General features: G+C 35.4%; 1 protein-coding gene across 1 annotated transcript in view; it reads right to left on the bottom strand.

Moving 5' to 3' along the window:
- Positions 1–5,801: 5,801 nt before the first annotated feature.
- The window catches only part of LOC141495412 (guanine nucleotide-binding protein subunit alpha-14), a 408,685-nt gene continuing 395,057 nt past the window's right edge, over positions 5,802–19,429 (bottom strand). The window contains exons 4-7 of the mRNA XM_074196702.1: positions 19,280–19,408; positions 16,176–16,305; positions 9,976–10,129; positions 5,802–7,056 (exon numbers count right to left, since the gene is read on the bottom strand). Of these exons, the coding sequence (XP_074052803.1) occupies positions 6,866–7,056; positions 9,976–10,129; positions 16,176–16,305; positions 19,280–19,408 (604 nt within the window). The 3' untranslated portion in view covers positions 5,802–6,865. The remainder of the gene's footprint in view (positions 7,057–9,975; positions 10,130–16,175; positions 16,306–19,279; positions 19,409–19,429) is intronic.

Here is a 19,429-nt window from a genome sequence, read left to right as displayed (position 1 = left end):
TCCTGATGATGGCAGTGGTACCTGAGTTATCAGCACCTGAGTAATTGCAAGTCAGTTGTAACATACATTATTTTCAAGCTAAAAGGCTCAATTCCAATATTGCCTGGGGGTACAGGAAGTGTGTACTTCATGTAGCTCACTATTTGGGGAATTTGTTTTAAACAAATATGAGAGAGTTTGGGTTAAAGTTTGATACTTTTCAAATCTCATACTGATCTTAACTGGGTGAACTACCAAAATATTAAGAAATAAGAGCTTTTGGGGTTGTTTGAGATCTTTAAAAGTTTTAAGTAGCGTTTGATATTTTGCATATTGCCATGCATGCAATTTATTTATTTTTTCCCTTGGAAATTTCAGTAGATATTGTCCTAGAAGTAAGTAACTATTGAAAACTGGAGTTTTGACTTTGGAAACTTGAATTTGTTCTAATGCTGTAATAATTTTTTTTTTTTTACTAATTAATTATGTGCTATGGGAAGCACTAGCCAATATCGGTAGATTTGGAGGTAAGTAGTATCATGAAAGGCACTTATGATACCTTGCTTGGGTCTATCAAGAAGCAACTTAGGCTCCTAATCCATTAATCTATTGATCAGTCAGTAAAACTCCCTCTCTTCATGCTGAAATTTTTTTCAGATAAAAATGTAGAATTTTACTATTTTACAGTTTATACTGGTTTTTCATTTCCTTTTCACAGAAGCTTTGGGTTTTTTTTATTTGAAAATGAAAATTCCTTTGAATCCTTGAATACTCATGTACCTTTAGGAAAAGTAGCAGTTGGTTTATAGATAAAAGGTCATATAGGACCAAAGGTTTTAGACTTGAAGGAGATTAAATATTATCTACTCTTTCTTTTTCATGTCTGAGAAAGTCAAGGTTTTGAGTTTACTAAACTCAAAAAAAGAGAGTAAACAGAGAATCTGGATTTAAACTCCATTCTCCAGACTTTAAAAATGGTTTTCTTTCCACTACAGGGTGCTACTGAAATCTTAAAGTAAGCTTTTTAAATAATTAAAAAAAATTAAAAAATTTTTATGTAAAGTTTTGAGTTCAGAATTCTCTTCCTCCCTTCCCTTCCCCTCTCCACGAGATGGTAAGTAATCAGATATAGTTTATAAATGTGCAAGAATGTAAAACATTTCCTTATTAGTTATTTTTTTATAAGAAGTCTAGAATAAAAGAAATTTTAAAATGACATGCTTCATTTTATATTCAGTCAATATCACTTTGAGATCTGGGATAGCTAAACTACCTTCTTTTCCATTTTTTTTCCCACTGATTCCTTTGATGCCTCTGAGCTTTTGTTCTTCCAGATGATTTTTTTAATATTTATTTATTTAAGGGGTTAAGTGTCTAGGCAATTAAATTTCTGAGACCACATTTGAACTCAGGTCCTCCTAAATCCAGGGCCAGAGCTCTAACCACTATACCTCCTGGCTGACATGGCACCTAATTAAATAGATTCATTTAGGTAGAATTGTCATTGTTATTATATTGACTTGACCCACCCATGAGTTGTTTATATTTGACTTTATTTGTGTGAAAAATGTTTTAAAGTTGTGTTCATATAGTTCCCGATTAGGTACATTACAAAATCGTTGTATACAGTAACAGCAATATTGTTTCAATAAAGAATTGAATGACTCAGCTTCTCTCAGCAATTCAATGTCTTCCAAATATTTAATATTTTATATGTTATTTTAAATGAAATTTCTCTTTCTATCTCTTGTTGCTTGACCTTTTGGTAATTAATATATAAATTCTAATGATCTATGTAGTTTTATTTTGTATCCTGCAACTTTGCTAAAGTTGTTAATTATTTCAGGTAGCTTTTTTCCCCCCTTTTTTGGTTTTTGCAAGGCGATTTGCCCAAGGTCACACAGCTAGGTAATTACTAAGGATCTGAGGTCACATTTGAACTCATATCCTCCTGACTCCAGGGCTGGTGCTAGATAAATATTACTTTTTATTTTAAGGCAAGCTCCATTTACCCCTCTGCTGTCTAGTGTTGTTAACAGGAATCGGTGTTGTAGTTTATCAGAGGCTTTTTCTGCATCTGTTGAGATAATCATTTGATTTATAGAGCTTATTATAATTGATAGGGTCAATTATGAAGATAGTTTTTCTAATATTGAACCAGCCCTGCATTCCTGATAGTGCATGATCTTTATGATATATTGCTTTAATCTCTTTATTAGTATTTTATTTAAAATTATCACATCAATCTTCCTTAAAAAAATTGGTCTATAACTTTCTTTTTCTGTTTTGACCCTTCCTGGTTTGGGTATCAGCTCTATATTTGTGACAAAGAAAAAATTTGTTAGGACTCCTTTGACTAAATTTCCAAATATTTTGTATAATATTGAAATTGTTCTTTAAATGCTTAATAGATTTGCTTTGTGAATCCATCTGGTTCTGAGGTTTTGTTTTGCTTTTCTTAATAAGTTCCTTGATTTTCAGCAACATTCAATATCTTCTTATTCTGTTAATCTGGGTAGATTTTCATCTAGTTCATGTAGTGTAATTTATTAGCATATAACTGAGCAAAATAGCTTTTAACAGATGTCTTAATTTCCTTTTCACTGGTGGTGAGGTTTCACCCTTTTCATTTTTGATATTTGTAATTTGGTTTTTTTCTTTCCTTTTTAAATTGCCTTAACCAGTTGCTTATTTTATTGTTTGGTTTTTTTTGTTTCTTTTCATAAAACCAGCTTCTATTTATTAGTTCAGTGGTTTTCTTACTTTTAATTTTATCTCTTTTATTTTTTAGGATTTCTAATTTGATGTTCAATTGGGGTTTTTAAATTTGTTTTTATTGAAGATTTTTTTAGTTAAATGCCCAATTCATTTGTCTTTTTCTCTATTTTATTGATGTAAACAATTAGAGATATAGATTTCCCTCTAAATACCACTTTTGCTGCATCCCATAAATTTTTGTATTTCTCATTATTGTCATTTTCTTTAATGGACTTGTAGATTGTTTCTATGATTTGGTTCTTTGATCCATTTGTTTTTTAGGATTAGTTTAATTCCAATTATTGATCTCTGTGCATTATCCATTATTGAATGTAAATATTTTGTATTATGATTGAAAAAAGGATGTGCTTACTATTTCTGCATTTAGTTCTGAGATTTTTTATGTCCTAAAACATGAAAAATAATTTTGGGTAGGTGCCATGTACTGCTAAGAAGAAACTATGCTCTTTTCTTTCCACATTCAATTTTCTCTAAAGGCCTATCACATCTAATTTTTCCAAGATATTGTTTACCTCCTTCACTTATTTCTTGTTTATTTTAGAGTAAGATTTATCTAATTCTGATAGAGGAAGCTTGAGTTCCCTCAGTAGTAGAGTTTTGCTATCTGTGACTTCCTGTAACTCATTTAACTTCTTTAAGAATGTGGATGCTTAGGGGCAGCTAGGTAGCATAATGGATAGAGCATCAGCCCTGGAGTCAGGAAGATCTGAGTTCAAATGTGCCCTCAGACACTTAATAATTTCCTAGCTGAGTGACCTTGGACAAGTCACAACCCCATTGCCTTAACTGATTAAAATTTTTAAAAAATGTGGATGCTAAAGTACTTGGTGCATATGTTTAGTATTGACATTACATCATTTTAACAAGATGTTATCTCTTTTAGTTAGATTTATTTTTCTTTTGCTTTATCTGAGATCATGATTGCTATCTGTTTTCTTTGCTTCAACTGAATAATAATAGAATCTGCTCCACCTCCTTACTTTTGTCCTCTGTGTATCTCTTTGCTTCAGATGTGTTTCTTGTAAACAACATATTGTAGAATTCTGTTTTTTAATCCAATCTGCTATCGACTTTAATTTTATGGGTGAATTTATTCCATTACCATTTATAGTTATGATAAATAACTGTATATTTCATCTCCATACTGTTTTTCACTTACTCCTCCCTACCCTTACTCCTTCTGATCACCTCCTTCCTCAGTGTATCTTTCCTTTTATCAATCCCTCCTACCCTTTGTGTCATCCCCATCCATTTAATTTCCTTATAGTAAGACTGATTTCTCTATCCAACTGAGTATGTACATTATTTCCTCTTTGAACCAATTTTAATGAGATCAAGGTTTAAGCTTTGTGTGCCCACCCCTCTATACCCCCCCCCACCATCTTCCCTTTCATTATAACAACTTTTTCACGTCTCTTTTATGTAGGATAATTTGCCCCATTCAATCTCCCCCTTCCTTTCAGTTCAGTTTTCTTTCTCACCCTTTTATTTTATTTTTTGGAGTATCCCATCAAAATTACTTCATATCCACACCCCTCTGGCTACATGTACTTGTAACTACTCTTATAGTAATAAAGATGAATTACAAATATTATCTTGTCATATAGAAATATAAACAATTTAACCTAATTAAAATTCCTTATGTTTTCTCTTCTTTACCCTTTTTCTAAACCCTTTTGCCCTTGAATCTTATATTTGGAGGTCAAATTGTTTTATTCAGCTCTAGTCTTTTAATTAGAAATGTTTAAAATCCTGTTAAATATCCATTTTTCCTCTGAAAGATTATATTCCCTTTTGCTATGTATGTGATTCTTGGTTGTAATCCTAACTCCTTTGCCTTCCAGTGTATATTCCAAGGCTTCTGGTTCTTTAATTTGGAAGCTAACAAATCCTTTGTAATACTGAGTGTAACTCCATGGTATTTGAATTATTTCTTTTTGACTGCTTGTGATACTTCTTGATCTGTCATGTTCTGGGGAACCCTCATTTTGGGATCTCTTTCAGGAAGTGATTGGTAGATTCTTTGAATTTATCTTTTTCCCTCTTATTCTAAAATATCAGGGTGATTTTCTTTGATAATTTCTTTGAAAATGTTGTTCAGGCTTTTTTTTTTGTTTTTTGATCAGGGCTTTCAGGTAGTACAATAATTCTTGTATTATCTCTCCTGGATCTATTTTCTAGGTCAGTTGTTTTTTGCTTTCTATTGCATCTTGATATCTCATAGAATCATTAATTTTTACTTATTCAATTCTAATTTTTAAGGAATTTTCTTCAGTGAGCTTTTATAATTCCTTTTCCATTTGGCCATCTTTTTTTAGGGAGTTATTTTCCTATGCCATTGACTCTTTTTATCACAGTTCTTTAATTACCCTAATGTTTTCTCCCAAATGTTTTTCTACTTCTCTATTCTTTTTTTGAGCTCTTCCAGGAATTCTTTTTTAACCTGAGACCTCACATGTAGCCATTTTGACATTGTTGTCCTCTAAATTTATGTCTTGATCCTTCCTGTTATCACAGTAACTTTCGATAGAGAATCCCCCCTTTTTTGAGTTTTGCTCATTTTTCTCCTGACTCTATTTTGGAACTTAATGTTTTTAAGTGAGAGTTGGACTCTGAGTCTTACAGTTGGCTTTCATTGGGTTTCAGGACTTAGCTTATGGGGTGTTGGCCTCCCCGGGCATGTCAGTCTTTCTGGTTGGCTGCCTCTAGAGGAGATTTTATTGCTGACCCCAGTAAGTGGGGCCCTGCTGATGAGTTGCTGTGGAAAAAGGGTCTTTCTGTGGTAGGTCCCAGGAAAGAGGCTTGCTTTTGGCCACCCCTGAGGCAGGGCTTCTCTTCTGATTAGCAGTGGGGTCAGGGTTCAGTTGTTGACTTGTGTTAGAGGTGTAGCCTTGCTAATAGATTGCCCCAGGTGCAGAGCCCTGTTGCAGAGCCCTGTTGCAGACTGGCTGCTGCTCTTGGACCTTAATGCTAACTTATCACAAACTTGATTAGGAAAGTGATAGATATAGGCTAGACATAAGTCCTCACTGACTTATTTTCTTTGGAATATTAGATATGAATATTCAAAAAATCATAATAAAAAGTCACAAAACAATCAGTATAAGTATTGTTGTTATATTGTTATATAGGATTGTTATATTCTTAGGAAGTCCACCATGTAGAAGTCAACAATCTGACAGCAAATTTCTAGTCTCCACATAATCCTTGTAGATATTATATATTATCATTTGTATGATTTGTTTGATCAATCATAATTTCATAAGTCAGTGCTATATACAATTAACCAAATGTATATTATTTGCCAGTAATAAACACAAGTATCTTTTTATTTTTTTTTTAAAATGTGGTATTTCCCAAGCCCATTTAACAGATGTCAGCTTTGGTAACAATATTTTTATTCTTATATCAGTTTATATTTATAATGAATTCAGTTTATTAAAGCATAAAGTTGTCTTTTTGGCTTGCTCTCAAACTTTATATTCAAGAATTTTAAAACAATCTCTTTAAATTTTACAAAAAAATTGCTTCAACATATCAAGAAGAAAAACTGTAAATTTTAATATGATGCTTCATATCTACTCAGATGCTAAGTCTGCCTCCAGTCATTTTCCTACGATCCTAAGAGCATGGATATATGGTACAAGGCAACTTTGATTAAAAGTTGGATGTTATATGATTATAAATGGTTATCTTTAAATGCACTGAAAAAAGGAACAATTGAGTTTTTTAAACAGAGTTCTACAAAATATTTGTTTTAAATATAGTTAAATTCAAAATTCATGCACAAAAGAATCTCAGTCATGATTTTTAAATTATCATAAAAAGTGTCAGATTTAAAATTTTTTAAAGGCATCAGTAAACTTTTGAATACTTTCCTCCAAGCTCCATCACCCATTTTTTTATTCCTCTGAATCCATAACAGTTATTAAGTAAATGTGGTGAATTTGGTGCTCAGACTTGTGTGTTTCAAAGGAAACTGGTTACCTCTGAGTCACAATGTAATGGGTAGGGCAGTAACAGAAGAATGTGAAAAGCATTTGCAGAATAAACCAAGAAGCTGCCAAAAGCCCACCCTTTTCTCATCGCAGAAAGGAGAGTGCAGCCTTTAAACAAGGTTGAATTCCCTCAGATTTAACTGTAGAATAGTGTCTTTGACTGCAGCAAACACAAAGCGGATATTTTCTGTGTCTGTAGCACATGTGAAGTGGGAATAGATAACTTTCTCTTTGTCTGGATTTTGGTCTTGATAAAGCTTCAAGATGAAGTCTCTAGCAGCTTTGACATCCTGTTTAGGTCCTAGTCAGAGGCATAATCACAGATATTAGCAAAGTGACAAGACATAATGGACTATCCTTACTGAACAGCTGTTTTCAAACTTTTGGGCCTTAAGACCCCTTAACACCGATTAAATAAACGAGGACACTAAAGAGCTTTTGTTTACCTGGAATTTATCTATCAATAATTATCTTATTAGAAAATAAAACTGATAAGGCTTAAAAATATTTACTAGTTCATTTGAAATAACAACAACCCCATTACATATAAACAATAAACAAAAATAATTATACTGCTCCCCCAAAGGAATAGAATAGCAATATAAATTTGTATTGGCCCCAGTTGACATAGTTTTATAATTTTTTTTCTTGACTTCATTCAGTAGTACTTGTATAGGAGTAAAAACAGTGGATGGTAGAAATGAGCCATGGCTGATGTTTGGCATAGCAAGATCAGATAATAAAGGTTGAAAGATGAAAAAGGGAAGTGATGTAGGAAATGCAGAGGTAATGGCCTAGGAAAAAATGAGTGGAGAAATTGGAGATTGGTGAGGAATAGGGCTTAAAATTAGGACTTAAAAAGCCAAGAGGGAGAGAGAGAATAACAGTAGATTGTGGTAAGATAAAGGAATGTAGAAGTGGTACAATTGTGGATGATGGTCATTGTGTGTAACTGTGAGAGTGAGGAAGTTGGTCATAAAAAATGAGGAACTTTACGTTTATAGTTTGAGGTTTGAGTGAGTTTCAAAATGCTTGTTGAAGTCCCCTCATATACAACAAGAATTGAAGAAAGACTGTGAGACAGGAAAAAAAAGGGGGGGGGGAGTGCCTGAAGGTCAGAGGACAACAGCTATTGGAATTTTGATTGAATGGTAGCAATGGATTGAGTGAACTCCAGATCCTGAATGATGGTGGAGAGGAGGGTGAACCTGGGGAACAAGCCCATGATCTCACCCAGAGAATTAAAAAGATGAGTGAAAATGCAACCAGGGCTGGAAATGGTGCCGAAGGAGATTGTGCCATCAAGAGGGAGCCAGGTCTCAGTGACAGCAAGAAAGAAGGTAGGAAAAGGTAAAGGAAAATATTTAAGTTTGATTCTGGGTCAGGCATTCTAGAAAGCACAGTGGAATGAGAGGGTAGCTTTCACATAGTTAAGGGGGCTGAGTTGAGAAGAATAAGAGACCAAGCAATGGAAGGCAAGGAATAGAGCTTGAAATATAGGCCCAGAATCATGGGGATGGGGTAGGAGGAGGTGCAAGGTGCAGGCAAGAATCATTGAGTAATGATTTTAGGTGAGTTTTCACTAGTCTCTAGGGTGGGGTTCTCTTAGATAGTTTGATAAATAGTTAAATTTTCTTAAATAGTTCAGGCTAGTGGCATCTTACTATGCATCCAACTAATTATGATCTGGGCCACATTTTTTATCAGTCATCTCCAAAATAATTTTGTTACATGGTTTGTGTTTCTAATATGCTCCTAAAATATCCACTGAATAATACTCCAGAATTTTGCTAGGGGATTTACATTAAACTCACTGCTTTATAATCTCTAAAAAATTTTTTTTATCCCTTTGAAAATATTTGTGGGACCTCACTTTTTTGCCTGTTGTCTTAAATATTAACAAAAATAGCTCTGTGATAAAATGAAAATTCTGTATGAACTCTGGAATTCATTGGGACATGAAAGCCTGAATTCATTTAAACAGTTCTATAATCTTTATATCATTCTCATTTATTGAGGACTTGAACTTCTTAATTTTGTTCTTCCCCTTTCAATTTGAAAAATCTTTATGATGAAGAACAATCGAAGCAAAATGAGAACAAAGTTCTGTTTTCTCCATCATCTGAACCCCTATAATTTTCCCCTATAATAGATACTTCATAATTCTAAAATAGCAGTTACCACTTTTTTGCTTTATATTAGAATAGTCAACAGAAACATGAGATTATAGATTTAGAACTGGAAGGAACCTGAGTTCACCCAGTCCAATCCCTTTATTTTTCAGATAAAGAAAAACCCAGAACAGTTAGATGTTATATGTATATGCATGTAGAAATATGCACACAATCACATAAATATATGTATAATATATCAAACAAATATAACCAATTATATTAATAGCAAAATATCACAAAATAAATTTTATTAAACTAATTTTATATTTAATAAGATGCATTATTTAATATGATAAAATTTTGTTTTACTGTTACATTTTGCTTTTTATGTTATATATATATTTATATGTAATATTTCTGTATATTTCATAAACATATAATGATTCACTCTATTCACCTCATGCTGGCAGAATTACTAACTGGGAGGAAAATTAACATGCTTGACTCTTAAGCAGGGAAAAAGCCAGAAGAGCAGGATCATTCACACAGGGCATTATTAAAGAATAATGTGTTGGATTTGTAGTCCAGAAAGCTTGGGTTCATATTCTCACATAAGACCCTTACTATATCACCCTGGGTAAGTCACATAACCTATCTGGGATTTAGTTTCCTTATCTATAAAATGGAAGGATTGTACCTGATGACTTTTCAGAACTTTTGAGCATAGGTCTATGATCTTACGATCACCTCCTAGCAGCAGTAATCTTTAATCCTTTTGAAACAAGATGCTGACATATTTCCAAGGTCCTTGGTTTTGGACTGTTTTTTCAGTCCCAAACCCGTCCCACCAGGATAGAACTAAGGGAATAAGTTGTTTCGTCAAGTCTTGGTAAATAGAATAGCTGGCTCAAGGCATTCTGATAAATGTACCACAGCCATCCTCCTCTCTCCATACCAGATAATTACTGGGACTGAGCAGTCTGGATTTGGAATCAGAGAACTGTGCTCCACCTCAAGTGGTATAACTTGAGCAACTCATTTCATCTGGGCCTCACATCACCTGAAAAATTGGTTTCCAAGGTCCCTTCCAACTCGTAGAGTCTTACCTGTGTATTCTGGGAAATAGCTGATAAGATGGGAGTACATTATTTTCTCCTCTAGAAGATCTTTTTTGTTTAAAAACAAAATGACTGATGAGTTCAGAAACCAGGGGTAAGTGATGATAGTTTTAAATAAGGCTTTGCTCTCTTCCATGCGATTCTGTGTAGAAAATAGAGATCTTGGTATTAAGCTTGAGAAGAAATAAACAATATAGAATTGACATGCCACACGTTTGCATCTACCCAAGTAAACCCTCCCCCCCCATTCAGGCCACCTTTCCCAATCCTTAGGTCTTGGAGTCACTTCTAAGAACATGTAAAGAACATTTACTATCATCTCTATCTTAAGAAGCAACCACAACAAAAAGTGTTAATTAAGGTAAATACATATCTCATCCCCCAGATCTGGTTTTCCCATTTTTCTGTCATCCCCTTGACTTGTTTCTCTTTAGTCCCTCTCCCTACTTTGCCCCTTGACTGCCCTATCCATTTCCCCCCTTTCTCTCTTTATCCTGAACTTACTTCGAAGAACTGAAAAGTTTTGTAAAACTTGTCAAAAACATCCTATGTTTTGCCTTCACATAGTAATCATTGTGTTTGTCATGAGTAATCAGTAGGATCTCAATCAAAAGTCAACCATTTCAGCAAGATCACCAAGGCCCAAAATGCCAACACTAGGCAGAAGTGAGCATGTATCAACCAACTAATCATTTATTAAGACTCTTGGCTTTCTGTGTGCCAGTCATCATGCTAAATGCTGGTGATGAAAATGCAAAGAATCAGATATTGTTACTCACAAGGAACTTACCTTTGAACGAAGGACACAGTTGTGTAGTCAGAAAAAACACCAGCTAGATTGCACTGGTAGTTGAGAGGAGACTGGGGGGGGGAGATTAAAAATGACTTCATATAATAAATAGAAAAAAAAGTAATGAGAGAAGTTTTCCAGGTAGTGGTATTAATTTAACAAAGCTGAACTGTGGAGAAAAATGACCCATCTTTATGGGTGATCAACTGGACTTAAACAAAGCTTTGTTTTCTTCTGGTGTTTTCAAGACAAAAGGAAGGAACTTGGAAAAAAATAAAGCACATTCTTACAGCAGGGCACAAGGGGAGAAAGGAAAATGTTACTATTCAATAACAAGACACTAACCTGTCTCCACCCCCATCACCTCCTTTTTATCAGACCTGAGATTTAATTTAACCAGAAAGTGTATCTTTCATTTGGCCTGTAGAGGTATGTCATATGTTGGGGAGGACTACTGTTTTATGTGTTATGTTGCAATGGATGGTACAGTGTTATAGAGAAAACATGCATTGGTGAATGTTTCAAAGTAGTAGTAAGCAACATTTTACTCAAAATTTATTTGAGACTTGAAAAATGGATTAGGAAATATCTTTACACTTATTAACATCAAAACTTAAACAGTTGTCTTAAGAACAAAGTTTAATGCTTATTTTCCTTAGAAAAACCAAGCAACATGGTTTAGTGGTTTGAGGTTTCTATTTCCAAAGAGCAAGAAGAGGACTTTTGAGAAGACTTTAAAGCAGTTTTATCATGTTTAGGCTTTCAATTAAATAGAATGAAAAGAAAAGTTATTAACTCTCTAAACAAATAAAATCAAATAAAATCAAATTGTGGTCAGTTATCCAAAGCCACACTTATACTTGCAGCCCAGAGCAGATGGAGGCTTTCTCCCTGATGCTTTTCACAACTGCCTGAGGGAAATCCCATGAGTATCAAAGGGATTCTTGGTTCTGGCAGGATCCATCAACTGTGCTGCAAGCCAGTAAGGACTGGCTGAGAAGCTCTATGGCTGCTACTGTGGCATTGGAGGAATTGGTTGGCTCCAGGACCAAAGTAAGTGGGGCTGACAAAAAACATGACTGCTCTTCTGATAAGGTTGAGAAGAAATAGACTAAAGGGTGGAATGTGATGTCAGTCAGAACAAATGCCAAGGAATGATGTGTAAATTTGAAAAGGAACTTGCCCCTGCTTGGCCAATGCAGAATATATAGCAAAGGACATTTTCTACACCTCCTTTGTGGCAATAAGAAGCTGAAGTATGACTGACACAACTTGGAAATTTTCTTTTTAACTGCACATATATAAAAATAATAATCCCTAAGCAAAGAAAACAGTATCAGTGTTCCATTAAGGCAAATGAAGGTTCTGGGATGGCGAGGCAGCACAGTGGATAAAGCACCGGCTCTGGAGTCAGGACTACCTGGGTTCAAATCCAGGCTCAGACACTTAATAATTACCTAGCTGTGTGGCCTTGGGCAAGCCACTTAACCCCATTTGCTTTGCAAAAACCTAAAAAAAAAATGAAGGTTCTTATTTCTCCCTCATAGGTCTAGTGCATGGACTCATTTTCTGCCATGCCACTGAAGTTTGGCTGGAGGCCAATTTCTTAGTTTCAACAGATCCAAGAAACTGAATTGGGACATGAAGTGAACTATTCCAGTTTTACATATGTTTTAACTCTGGCCTTCTGGGGACAATACCAAACTACCATTCTAAAGATGGAGACTGGCAAAATTGATAAGCTTCTTAAGGGAAAGCAGGTCTTATAAATAAAAAACATCAGAAGACATGGGTTCTTATCTCACTCTATAAGGTTTGGAATGTATAAAATAAAAGTTTAATAATCTCTTAAATTCTGCTTTTACAATGATAAATTTGCCCTATCTCCTAATATTTCTCTTAACTTTAGAAATAAGGTAAATGTGGTTCCCTGTTCTAAAGTTCTCAAGCAGCTGGACAGTGAGGTAGATGGTGCTGGTATTACAGAGACTTTGGGCAAATTTTGTCAGTCTATTTTCCTAACTCTAAAATTGGTACAACCTACCCTCCAAAGGTTTTTGAGGATCAAATGAAATAATATTTATAAAATGTCTGTCACATCTTAAGTGCTATAGAAATGCTAGCTATTGCTATTATTAGGATTATAATTCAAGTATGATTTTCTTATTAGAACTATAAGAACTCTCTACAAAAGAAGATAGGTTTCAGACCAAAGACTATCTCTCTTTTCTGTTTATTTCCAGGTTCTAGATCAAAATCTTTACCTGTTTTACAGAATTTTTAATCATACAAATGTTAAACTGTAAATTGCATATTTTAAATTCTTTACTTACCCTGGTATTGAAGTATTGACTCTCTGCACAAAAAAGGGCATTTAATAAATTTTAAATGGTGCCAGATTGTTGGGGTCATTCATTTCTTAAAAAAACAAATTGGAGTACTGATTGGTTTAAAAGGTTTTGTGGAAAGAAATTGATTTAATCCATAGCAAAAACCTTGGCATTGTCTGTGAAGGCTCTGCCTCTCTGAATAATGCTTGCAGATGTTCATGGGGATGTGGGACTAGAGAAAGGTAGGGTTGTATCTTCAGAACAACAGCCATTTTCCCTCACCATGGTGATTGTGCGACACATGTGACATAGTATGATTTATGTATGGCATGACATGTGTGATACATGATAGGCATGTACACCACATAGTCATGAAAATGTGCTAATATGATACGAGTGACTTGGTAACACAGCACCTTAACCAACAGCGTGTCATCAAATAACACAGTATAAAAGGATAATGTCACACATGTAACACAGCAAAGCATACCCTGATAGGAGATGGGCAAAAGTTCTGTCATCTGATAACATAATCTTTTAAATGTTTTCCTTCAGCAAGGCATCCTTAATCTTAGTCTAGATGGTGCCCTTGTTAATATAAGTTTCACCCTTGCAAATGACCAAATAATGATAATCTCTTACTATGATTGCTGAGCTTTTAAGACCAACCATTCCCCTTTGGCATTGGCTAATCCTTGAGAGGATATCAGTGATGGGCATCATCAACTTTGTTTTCTTGATCATGTTTTTATTATCCTTTGGGTCATGTTTCGTGCCCATTAGAATAATGAGAGGACAACAATATTGCCGGGACATTTTCAAATGTTATAGGATTCACAGAGGAAAAACAGGTTAGGAATACAACTGAGGCCATGTGGAGTCAGGAAGAGCTGGGTTCAAATCTCTCTGCCAACACTAGGCTATGTGACAAGGCATTATCACAAGCTTTTAGAATCTTAATTTCCTCGTGTACCGAATGGAGAACTAACCAAACTGGCATACTTAACCCAAAGAATAATTATTTGTAAACTTTAAAATCCTATATGTGTCATTCTCTGCGAGTATTTTGCTTAATGCTCCGAGGGCTGGAGGAAAAAGGAAGAACAAAAAAGAATTATCAGTTTGACAGAAAGGTCAACATTGGGGAAGAAGGAACTGCAATGAATCCCAAGAATTCTTTCAGATGAATGGTTACAAAAGGCCAAGTTTCTTTAAGCCCTGCTCCAGTTCAACTGAGAGGTATGGGTGTGGTAGTGTCAGAGAGGAACTAGAAGTCTGTAAGATTTATGTAGAGAAACTTGAGCCAAGCTAAGAGGACCCCACTATATAGCCTGGCTATATTCCAAAGCAGATCTAACCACTTCTAACCCAAAATAACAAAGCTGAAAAAAGATATCAGTGACATGGGGGAGGAGGCTAGCCAGAAGTCACATGGATGAAAAATGGTAGAACTAAGTGGTAATAGTGACATGAGCAGCTTCAGGAGTCATGCCAAAAACAGTAAGGAGACCTGGCAAATGGTCAAGAAAGGATATCAGGAGACATAGGACCAGACCTGTTTAGTGACTCCATTGCCTATATCCACTTCTGAATCAGTTCAAGGGCATAGAGTTAAGTCAAGAGGGAGTAGGACCCTTAAGAAGTATCCAAGGGATGAGGGACCCTACGAAATCATGTTTTTTCCAGTCCTAGGAGAGGTGAAGGAGGGAAAGAGGAGCAGTATCGGTTATAATCCCTAGTGGTCAGGGGCCTGTCCTGGTTAAAGATCAGAGTGCAGACCAAGAGAGTGGTATCCATATCTTTCCCCAGATCACACCACCTTCAAAGCACAAAAAATCCTTAGAAGTAGTTCTGAAAATAGCAGTGCAAATACCTGAAGCTTGAAGATGTGCCAATAAGAATCTCTTATCTACCCTACCCTTCCCAACCCTAGCAGAGAATGGAGACCAACATAAAGTTTCAAGTCAAGAATAGCATGGGAAAATGAATAAACAAAATAATTGGGCAATAAAAAGCTGTTGTGATGGAAAAAAACCAAGATAGAAACTGAAAGACAAGTCAAAACAACTACAAGCAAAACATCAAAAGAAAAATGTGAATTGGAAAAAAACTCAAGAAATGAGTTTGTAAGTTTGTAAATGAGCTTGTAAAACAAAAATGATAGAGAAAAAAATTAAAGAAACATAAGAAAATTTTAAAGATCAGTAAAAGAGGCACAAAAATGCTGAAGAAAATAAAAAAACAGAACTGATAATTCACTGATGAAAATAACTTCTTAAAAAGTACAATTGAGGGGCAGCTAGGTGGCAGAGTGGATAAAGCACTGGCCTTGGAGTCAGGAGTACCTGGGTTCAAATCTGGTCTCAGACACTTAATAATTACCTAGCTGTGTGGCCTTGGGCAAGCCACTTAACCCCATCTGCCTTGCAAAAACCTAAAAAAAAAAAAGTACAATTGACTAAAAAGAAAAAAAAATAGATCTAAGAGAGATAATTTAAGAAGTATTGTGAGGAAGAAAGAGAATTTGGAACTCAAACTTTAAGAAAATAAAATTTTTTCATGTAATTTGGAAATACTAAATGGAATAAAAAACATTTTAAATATTATTCAGGACTACAATGCAAAATCTGTGATGTGATTGCTATATCTCATTTCCTATCACCAAAAGAAATTCCCCCAAATTTAATCCAATGTAATATTATTCAATTCTACTCCCTTTACCTTTTTTTTTAAATTTAAGGCAATGGGTTTAAGAGTGACTTACCCAAGATCACACAGCTAGGCAATTATTAAGTATCTGAGGCCGGATTTGAACTCAGGTCCTCCTGACTCTAGGGCCAGTGCTCTATCCACTGTGCCACCTCACAGCTCCCCCTCCCCCATTCACTTGTTAAGAAAAGTAGAATGACTTAGGGGACCTTCACATGTTTTTTGAGGGCATTGTTTGAAAAATTTTTTTCCTAATGATTATACACAAGAGAGTCCATCACCAGGATAATTTTTTTTTCACTTTCCTTAGGAGTAAGTAATTCTTTCTCAAAGCCACTTAAGTTTTCTATCTAGCTTACCTCATTGTCACACTCAGCCAGGACTTGATCATATTCACTCAGAGCTACTAAGAAAATGATGGAGGTGACACTTTCAAAACAATGGATCCATTTCCGTCTCTCAGACCTCTGGCCTCCAACATCCACCATCCTGCCCAGTAAAAACAGAGAACATGACTCTGAGATTACACAACTCTTTATACTTTATAGAAAAATCTTCCATTTATTGGAGAAAAGAAATGTTTTCCTTCAGCAAGGCATCCTTAATCTTAGTCTAGATGGTGCCCTTATTAATACATGTTTCACCCTTGCAAATGACCAAAGTTCCACTATGAACTGTATAGTGAAGGAGCTATAAATTTTGAATTTCAGTTTAGGAGATATTTACTGCCCCTCAGATTATATGTATATATATTTTTACTTCCCCTCGATCTCAGAATATGCAGTTTGCAGAGCCAGAGGATGAATTAGAAGCCATCTAGTTTACCAGTACATGATCAACAATCTTTTTTAGGAAGTCACCACAAAGTAGTCATCCAAACTGTGCTTGATGACTTCCTGTGAGGAGAAACCACTATCCAAGCTAATGCTCAGAGAGGTCAACTTTTGCTCTCTCGGCCCCCATACCAAACCTCCACTTCACTTCTCAGGCATAAGCTTTAAACTCTGGTTGCTGTTGCTAAGATCTCTCATCCCCAAGGGGGGCTTTGGAATTCATCCCTGCAACCTGGACCCCAGAGTGGGTAATCTACCTCATTTTTCCTTCTCCTTGAGGACAAGGATAGTCCTGTTTTCTGGTGTGTGCATCCCCAGCATTTAGCCCATTTTTGTGAATAAATGTTGTTTGATCATCTACCTACTTACTGCTGGAGGCAGATGATTCCCCTTTTGGAGACCTCCAAAGCTGGGAAGTTCTTCCAGGCCTAAATCTGCCTCTACAACTTCCACCCATGGCTGCTAGCCTTGTTCTAGTACCAAGAACAACAAGTTTAATCCAAAAAGCCAGGTCACAGTTCACTTCTGCTGATTCATCCCTTTATTCAGTTTGAGATACATTTTAGGAAGGGAGCTACTAGGTTGGTAAGTACACAGAGAAGGAAGAACACAGAGAGAGGTCAGTTTAAGGAACCCGGTATGTTTTACCTGAAAGAGGGATTTAGGAATGACATAATACATGCAGTCAAATATATAAAACCATATCATGCAGAAGAGAAGTTAACATTATTTTTCCTTCCTTTGAGAGTAGAACTGTGGGGTTATAGGTGAAGTGAGAAGAAGCAGCTTTCCGTTTGATTCTTAAAAAGCAAAGTTTTTCAAAGGTTAAAAGGATTGACTTGGAAGTGTAGGGTCCCTCTCTCTAGAGGTATTCAAGAAGAGACTGAACATGTCAATGATACAAGAAAGAGGACACCAGGTACAAGCTGACTTTGATAGATCATAGATTCAGAGCCAGAAGAGATATCAGAGACATCTAGATCAGCTTCATTTTCCATATAAGGAAATGGTTGACCCAGGGAAGTGCAATAATTTATCCAACATCACAGAGGTAAAAATTGTAAAGAGTGAGATTTGAAACCAAATTCTTTATCTCTAGAGTCAATGTTCTTCCCAATGGACTATGCTGCCTCTTAAGGTTTCCACATGACAGCCCTTCAAATACAAATAGCCAACATGCTATGTTTATATACTAACCCCAATCACATTCATCAAGTCGTTCATTTTCCTACCTTTCCTTACTATGTGGTTTGTTCCTAGGTAAGAAGTAAGTAAATTGTATGCTAAGCTCTAAAAATATTTTTCAAAAAGCATAAAACTCACCAAAATTTGGCATTGATCCCACTCACATTTACCAAAGTAATGGTTTCAATTCCTCCTATTCTTCCCTTCTATTCATTCATTAAGTATTAAATTAACTGCTTGTGACAGCCCAGGATTGTGATGGGCACTAATAAATTCCTAGTTCAATTACCTTGCAACTTAGCTGGGGAGACAGGTAAATATGAAAGGTTTTTTGTTTGTTTGTTTTTTGCAAGGCAGTGGGGTTAAGTAACTTGTCCAATTAGGTGTCTGAGGTCAAATTTGAACTCAGGTCCTCCTGACTCCAGAGCCAGTGCTCTACCCACTGTGCCACCTAGCTGCACCCCCCAAAAGAAGATTTTATGAAAGAGACTCAGGATTCATAATGTGTTCCCTGAAGACACTGGACCAATGTAATTTCATAACTGAAGAAAGCCAACAAAATACTGGGCATTTTCAAGAAAAATAATGGAGATGAAACGGAAAACATGTTCCTACCCTAGTCCAAAACTATAGTACATTGAAATCTGAAATACTGAATAAGGTTCTTATTACATGTTCCTACATATAGAACTGGAAGGGCTCCCAGCGGTCATCTAGTCCAGCCTCCTCATTTTACATTGAGAGAACTAAGGCCAAGGGAAGTTCCATGTTTTGGTCAAAATCATAAAGATAGTAAGTATCAAAGGCAGAATTTGATCAAGAATTGTCTGACCCCTGAAATAGTACATAGTGCCTCAAATTTTGTTATTGAAATAGCTTGACTATGAAATGGAGGGAAATCAGCAGGGTTTAAAAGGAAGTGGGGGGGAAGAACAATGATGTATATTAGAAAGGTATTTTATCTTTTCCCTAAATGAGGAAAATCAGTTGTCAAAATAGTCAAGTATTCAAAGAGATAACAGCTTCTAATACATGAGCAACAGATAGCTTTTATAGGGAAAGGGAATGTTGCTCTGTAAGAACAAAGATAAAATGAATTCTATTCTGGAATTATCCCAAGGAAAGTCTTCCAGTCCCTGCTTCTTTGTTTGGTAAGGAGAACTAAAAGGCAATATTATATAATGGATAGGATACTGGACTTCGAATTAGGAAGTCTTAGCTTCAAATTCCACCTTAATCAAATGGAAAATGAGAAAGACTTTGCAGTTTCTAAAACCTTTCCTACTTTAAATCTATAATCCTATGATGCTGTAAATACTATCCTGAGATCATAAAACACCTTAGGAGCATTTATGGATTTCATATTCTTGGACACCATTTTAAAAAACCCACTAATGCTATTTACAAATTCTTAAAAGGCTACTCAGATAAGGTCACCATCTTACCGAAAGATGATATTTTCTAAATCAAAGGGATACTCAATAATTCCAGTTGTAGGTACTCGAACACGGAGAACATCTTGTTGTGTTGGCACAAAGGAGGGCATAGCAATTCGATCAATATCACTCAGGTAACTGTAAAGTCAAATAAAGGTG

This window comes from Macrotis lagotis, chromosome 8, assembly GCF_037893015.1.
Source record: "Macrotis lagotis isolate mMagLag1 chromosome 8, bilby.v1.9.chrom.fasta, whole genome shotgun sequence".
Lineage (NCBI taxonomy): Eukaryota > Metazoa > Chordata > Mammalia > Peramelemorphia > Peramelidae > Macrotis > Macrotis lagotis.
This window is presented reverse-complemented; position numbering and strand designations above follow the sequence as displayed.